The sequence below is a fragment of the Populus nigra genome, chromosome 5 (genome assembly GCF_951802175.1).
Source record: "Populus nigra chromosome 5, ddPopNigr1.1, whole genome shotgun sequence".
In the NCBI taxonomy this organism is placed as follows: Eukaryota; Viridiplantae; Streptophyta; class Magnoliopsida; order Malpighiales; family Salicaceae; genus Populus; species Populus nigra.
Window position 1 is genome coordinate 19105421 of NC_084856.1, and position 7637 is coordinate 19113057.

Genomic DNA, 7637 nt, shown 5'->3' on the forward strand with positions numbered 1-7637 from the left:
TTTTTTCTTTTTTTCTTTTTTTTTTTTGGGGGGGGGGGGTGTCAGCAGGCAGCGCGTTGATGGATGCTACCTCCTCCAGTAGGCATTTGTGACAGGGTTCCAAGCTACCCAAGTCTTTTGTGGGCATTTGATCGAATAGTTGAACTACCTTAATCATATCTGCTACCCCCAGATTGGCAGCATTGACAAAGTGGGGGTTTAGCTAAACATACCAGCTATTGCCTAACGGTAGGTATTATGTAAACCCTGATTGGGCAGCTCTTGGCTCAGCAAGCCCCCCTGCAATCACATGACTTGTATTTCTCAGGGATTCCATTCTTGACTTCCACGGTCAGGGAGGACCATCATTCTAATTATGACCGGGTTAAAAGTCCTGGGAAAATTTAAAAGTATACCCATGTCAGAACGCCTGTCAACGCCTTGTACATTTCTATACGAGCGCTGCCTTGGTCGCCAGAGCTCAGACCAAGGTTGTCAAAAACCATGCCTCAGACCATATTATATTTTGCCTGCAGCTGGGACACTAGTGAAATCATTTTATTCGCAAATTACACTGGCAGTGCCAAGGTCGGCTTTCTCAAAAACTTGATGCTAAGTTCCATTCTGTTGATGGCGTGTTGCAGTTCTGAATAATTCACTCGAACCTACAGGGCCTAGAGGGACCACGGTACACACACAAACATTTCGCTTTTACATATAAAAAGGTGCAAATCTTGAAACTAAAGATTTTGCATCATTCCATCAACGATGACAAAATTTGAACAATGGAGAGCGGGCACGAACCTAACCATCAGAAAAGCAGGCCTTAGTGTGTTTGGCCGAACGAAAGTATCACATTTTGCTATGTTCTTCGACATGCAAGAGCCGGGATATCCAAAATCTCTTTTGAAACAAAAGAAGTACATAGCCTATTAATCCTTTCAAGCTTCAAAACTCGGGAGTCTCAACAGCACAAGCCACACCAACCCTTGCGATAGCTTTGGCGGTTAAAATAAGTTTAAAATATTTTTAATTGTGATTTTAAAAAATAAATTTTGAAAAATGTTATAATGAGATTCATGTTTACAAAACAAATCATAACCAAGACTTAAAATATGCGATAAGATTAGAATATGATAAATTTTTGCATACAAAATAAATCATAATGGAGCCTCTCCATTAAAGACTACATAAATACTACATTTAGATACTGTTTTTGAATAAAAAAGATAAAATACAAGATAAAAAAATTAAAAATAAAACTATGTTTAATAATAGTATACAAGATCAAGTGGTTATTTTTATATTATTTTTTGTTATAATAAACAAAATAAAATATAATATAATTATTTTACTTTTAATATATATTCTTATCAAACTTATATATTTTAAAAAAATAGATATTATTTTTTTTACTTTGATTTATATATATTGAATATTAAAATTAATAATATTAGAATAATTTTAAATATAAAACCAAGATTAATTTAAAAGGTTGACCACGTTCAATTTTCTAGTTGAGTTTTAAAATTATAATAATTATTATTTTTATTTATACATTGACTTACTCGAATTAACCGTGTGTTTACCCGAATTAACCCGTGTTAATGAACCTATAACCTAGATTTTATCTTGCTTAACATTCACTCGGGTAAACACAAATTAACCCACTTGATCCTGACTTTGCTCCAACCTGTCCCTTGAATTAAAAATTATAATAATAAAGTCTGCATTGATACAAATAAGTTAAGTTAACCCTCCGACACATAATCCAGATCTTATTGACCTTATGGCGAGACGACCCTCAATCAAATCAAGTTTTAAAACCGTGATCATATCTACAATCATATCTACTATTATTATTAGGCTAATCAGGTTAACAGTCAACTTCAATTGTGACAGACTTGCACCGAATCAACCCTTACATCAAGTTATGCTTTGTTCCGTACCAACCCCCAAAAGAAATTTAAAAATTATATTTAAGTAAATGAATCTTTAAATATTTTAATTGAATAATTTTAAAATAAAATTTTTAAAGGGATATAAAAACTCTCGTTTTAAAAATACAAAAATTTACTATTAATTATCTCTCAAATGTCCCATCCCTCCTGAGAAGATGCGGTGAGTAGACGGGCTATTTTTAACTGTGGCACATAATAATGGCCAACAAAAACTACCAAAAATACCAATCACCAAACAGTCAATAATAGGCTGCCGAATCACCTAGACAAGAACCCGACAAGGCGGCACTCAACCGAACGGGCGGCGCCTATCGAGAATACCGCAAAGAGAAAATGGACACACCATAGTGGCTCTTCCAGATCCAAACATAACAACCCACCGCCAATTTTGACGTTGAGAACATAGTTTGCGTAGAACACCTACAGCTGTAAGCCTCAAAACCACACGGAAACCAAAAATTCGTTTCGCCACCATCTTCCCAGATGACAACGAAAAAATGATCAAAACTTGTAATTTAACAAAACTAAACTAAGAATTAGATCAAAAATATAGCATTTGTTCATGCAACCACTTCCTTGTGGCCTCATGTCACGAAAGAAAGAAAAGACAACCGGTCATACAGAGTTACAACGGAATAAAATATATCAAAGGTTCAATCCCCCACAAGATAAAACACCATCTACTAACCCCACCATCACACAGCCTTCTCCTAACCCACCCATCACACAACCTTACACCACTACCACCAAACCTATCTATCAACTACCTAAAACTTTGCTGCTGCTGCTGCTGATTAAAAGAACAGTGTTCTCCCCTTTCAGCATGTGAACAGTGTTCTCCCCTTAAGCACGTTCACCTCTGATCCTCCTAGCCAGCTGGATATCCTTGGGCATTATGGTGACCCGTTTGGCATGGATGGCACAAAGGTTGGTGTCTTCGAACAGCCCAACAAGGTATGCCTCAGCTGCCTCTTGCAGTGCCAACACAGCATGGCTTTGGAAACGCAGATCAGTCTGCACACCAAAACAGCAGAAAATGAACTATCATTAGCATCGAAACACCAAATCCACATCCATAAACACTATCAAGACAATAACTACCGAATCAACAAATCATACCTTGAAATCCTGGGCAATTTCACGAACAAGCCTCTGGAAAGGGAGTTTCCTAATCAGGAGCTCAGTACTCTTCTGATACTTACGGATTTCACTGCATTGCATAACATCAACATATTAACATTTAGTTAATTAAAAACAAAATACCTAATCAGAAACAAGCAATGAACAAGTGCACAGCCCATTGGAAAAACAGTTTTCTATAACTCACCGAAGAGCAACAGTTCCAGGGCGGTAACGGTGAGGCTTCTTCACTCCACCGGTGGTTGGGGCAGACTTACGAGCAGCCTTTTAACACACAACAGAGATTTCGAATTAACAGAATAACACAATTTAATGCAAGTTACGCCGGCCAAAACACAAATAATTAGACCTTATGGTACAAAAGAGAAAAAATGTACCTTGGTAGCGAGCTGCTTCCTTGGTGCCTTTCCTCCAGTAGACTTACGAGCAGTTTGCTTGGTACGGGCCATCTATACACCACCAAATTCATCAGAAACAATCATCCAAGTAACAAAACATAGACAACATTTAACATTCATTAACACAACTTCATGCAGATATTGACCACCTCGCTTTAGGCCTCCTCGACAACATTTGAGAAACTAAAGAAAACATAATCAAAACTACACGTCTTATGCAGAATTCATATGTTTGATCAAGCTTATAACATGGCCATGAATGAAACTGCGTTTTCCTTGCATTTTCTCAGCAAGCAAACATAACCACAATTCAATAAATGTTATCGAAATAGGAATGACCTTGAAACTATTATACAACTAGTGAAATACAAAAACAGTTCCATCGAAACTTATACGTCTAAAAAATCCTAAATTGGTTTGAAAGTTGATATCAATAATCGCAATATTAACAACGCAAGAAAAATTAATTAATTGAAACGAAAATGATAAATAAACCGTAAACTTCGAAAAGGATCCAACAATTTCAAACACCGAATCAAGAACACACAAATTCAATACCCAAAATCCCCCAAAGCAGACTTTAATTTCAAACAACAAGTAACCCTAATGATCGAAGAACTTAATCAGAAACCCTAAATTAGGAACAAGAGAAAATAGAATACTCCACAAAAGGCACCTTTGAATCTCTTCAAGAATCTCTCGCTCCCTCCCTGCGTCGAATTTTTGTAAAGTTTGAAATCTAGAGAAGTCAAGGCTTACTTATAGAGATTTGGAGTTAGGAATCGGACGGGTAAGATTGGATATCTTTGTGCTTTCTCTCCTTGTTATCGGACGGTTTAAACATTGTTAATTTGTGTTTTCTCTACTTGATATGAACGGCAAGGATGTGGTCTTAGAGAAGTGACGAGGATCGCGAAGGCTTGATTCTACAGTTCTATTGGCCGAGGGAAGTGACACTTTTTTTTCTGTACTTTTATGTATCGTGAATTTTGTAACATGGAACTCGATCTTAATAAAGGTCGGCGAAAATTTAATATTTGTTTTTATTTAAAATTATTTTTTATATATTTTATTATTATTTTAATATGGTAATATTAAAAAAAATTAAAAATATATATTATTTTTATATGTTTATTAAAAAAACACTTTAAAAAATTATTATTGTCATGCGTCCAAGAACCTTCTTATAAGATATAAATACAATTTTGATAAATTTTCTTTTATTAGAAAATATGAGGATTGAATCGAATCATGTAGTTTGGAATGCTTAGAAATGAATTGAAATTTATAATTTGATTATATTATCTACTCATTTAAATTTAAATTATGTAAATATATTTCTTAGTAAGTGTATGCTTCCAATCTTATTTTGATTGATAAACAATTAAAATTCACGGAGCCTCAACAAAAATCTTATTGCGCGTAAAAAAATGGAGCATAGGAGTTGTGAAAATACATTTATGTTCTAAAAGATCAATGGGCCAAAACTAATTGGTTGTATGTTATTGTAGTGTACCATAATTTTTTGAAGTAATTATTATTTGAAAATAAAATAAAATATTTTTTATTTTTTATTTTTTTATTTTATATATAAACATATCAAAATTATCAAAAAACACTAAGAATATCAATTTAATAATTTTTCAAACCAAACATACCTTTAAAATGTATGCAAACACAGCTCCAAACAAGAAAATAAATAATGTCTTGAGTATTACAAATTTAAAGATGTGTTTGTTAACGAGATGTGTCCTACACCTCGTTAACAAATGTTCTTTAACTTTGTGTTCCACAAACTTAAGTAATAAAAACATTAGTTATAAGTATAGTTATTAAACTCAGCCTGGAGTTTGACCAAGTCAAGAGGTCAAGTCGTGGGTCACAGGTTGACCCAAGTAAACCTAGAAAATTTTAAAAAAATACGTTTGAAATTTTAATATCTCATATAGAAAAATTATGAAACAATACGTATAAATATAGACTATAAAAAACAAATATGAGGTATAAAGTATTGTATAATTATCTCACATTGAAAAGTTAACAAATAATCTATGTGAATGTAGAGTATAAAAAATAAATGTGAAGTGTACTGTATTTATTTTATATCAAAAAATTTAAAAACCATTTATATGGATATAGCTATATATAGTTACCCCATATTAAAAAATTAAAAAATAATGCATGTGGATATGGACGTGGATGTAGCCATATATAGTTATTTCATGTCGAAAAATTAAAAAACAATGCAAGTGAATGTAGGTTATTAAAAACAATACGAGACATGAAGTGTAATATAGTTATTCCATATCAAAACGTAAAAATATGAAGTGTTGTATAGTTATCATACACTAAAAAATTAAGAAATAATTCATGTAGATATAAGTTATATGTAGTTATCTCACATCGAAAAATTAAAAAATAATTTATATAGATATATATTATAAAAAAAATTAAAAATATATATAATAATTAAACATGTAAGTACATATAAAATGTTCAATTATACAAGAATAAATTGAGTCATTTGCCCAATATTCAACGTGTTTTTGTTTTTTGTTTTTTGTTTTTGATTCCCCCTCAAACTTTCATCCTTTTTTTTATCTCTTGAACACTAATACACATAAAAAAAATCTCAAAACTATTAGAATTTATTTTAATAAAAGATATATTCGGTTTAAAATGGAATCTCTGTTTTTAGGGTTAATATTCCATTGGAAATTATTCATTAATAGGAGTTCATTATCATGGAATATTAACATGATTAAAATAAATTATGGATAAATAAAAAATTAATCTTAAAGAACCCTTAGTTAACATGTTTTTATGAAATAAAAGTTCAATAATAGAAAAAATAAGATTTTTTGTAGTTTATATAGTGGAAAGTTGAAGAGTCATAAATGAGCCTTAACAAAACAGTTTGAGTTTAACGCGCACGCCCTTGGCTCGTCTCATACATAGGCCTCAAGTGTCGGTTTGGTTATGTTTTTTGCTTATCTATTTTGGACTCGATTTTGAGTTTTTTATAAATAATTCTCTACTCATATAGAATTATTTTTTTTGTTGGTCCATTTATGAATATCCAACCCATGAATAAGAGTCTGAACATTTAATCTTCTTCATCTTCCTGAATAGTTTTCAAAGGAAATACATATGGTTTTAAAGCTACTAAAAATTATCAAAATTTTATTCTTTTTTAAAGGGTTATTTAAGGTTAAAAGAAGAAAATTAATTATGATTATTTCTCATGATCAATCCTTCACCAATATAGGTTCAAAAAATTAGCATAGATACAAGTTAAATGGAAGATGTTCATCACACTAAATTGTAGCTCTCTAGCCTTTTTCCATGTGGGTTTCTTAGCCTTTTTTACCACTTCTTTTGCCATGTCTTTAACTTTTTTCATTCCCTAATCTAGTGCTTTTTATTTAGGGATTTTGAGTTTTAAATTTCTCTAGTTCATAAACCTTATTTCATAATACATTTAAACAAGGAGTACTTGGAATATGGGAGGCTAATTACATAATTATAATGTTTACATCATGTGAGGAGCAATAAAAGCTTGAGGACAAATTATTTATCATTAACAGCAACAAACTATTACTTGTTTTTTGTTCTAAGATCTTCAATAAGTAAGTGCCTTAAACTTACCCAAGAATTTCCCAAGACGAGATAAGATTAACTATCGATTCTCCAATAAATGTCAACAACTTAAACATGTGCTAGTTTATCATTAATTAATTTTGCTTTGTATGTCATAGTGTGAGTACTAGGATTTTTTATGCTTAAACTAAAATCCTATATATATATATATATATATATATATATATATATATATATATATATATATATATGTGTGTGTGTGTGTGTGTGTGTGTGTGTGTGTGTGGGCGCGCGCGCGCGCGCATACTAGATTGCTTTGATCTCTTTACTGGTTTAACTTGACCATATAAAAACACATGCTATACAACCTAAACTTTTGTAATATCTAGTTACAGTTACAATTGCAAAAAAAAAAAAACCTCCAAGGGAAAATATTGTTCTCCGAGGCATAAAATTACTATGGATTGTGATGGTATTTTTTTTTCTAGTCACTCAAGCTTTATATAGAAATTCAATTTTATCATTTTAAATTGGGTTGAATTAGGATTGAACTTGATAT

The 7637-nt window shown here is 31.8% G+C and overlaps 1 protein-coding gene across 1 annotated transcript; it reads right to left on the minus strand.

Moving 5' to 3' along the window:
• Positions 1–2454: 2454 nt before the first annotated feature.
• Positions 2455–4310, minus strand: LOC133695074 (histone H3.3). Its single transcript, XM_062116855.1, has 5 exons — positions 4155–4310; positions 3458–3529; positions 3268–3344; positions 3060–3150; positions 2455–2954 (listed from the first exon to the last, which is right to left on the minus strand). Exons 2-5 carry the CDS (start codon positions 3527–3529, stop codon positions 2784–2786), a joined length of 411 nt encoding a protein of 136 aa, XP_061972839.1. The 5' UTR covers positions 4155–4310; the 3' UTR covers positions 2455–2783.
• Between the last annotated feature and the right edge of the window lie 3327 nt (positions 4311–7637).

What these genes read in the sequence shown, in the direction of transcription:
- LOC133695074 (XM_062116855.1), bottom strand. Translation starts at nt 3,529, where the DNA reads ATGGCCCGTACCAAGCAAACTGCTCGTAAGTCTACTGGAGGAAAGGCA. An exon ending in CCTGGAACTGTTGCTCTTCG is followed by an intron (nt 3,151 to 3,267) that starts GTGAGTTATAGA and finishes TATGCAATGCAG; the next exon opens with TGAAATCCGTAAGTATCAGA. An exon ending in AAATTGCCCAGGATTTCAAG is followed by an intron (nt 2,955 to 3,059) that starts GTATGATTTGTT and finishes TTTGGTGTGCAG; the next exon opens with ACTGATCTGCGTTTCCAAAG.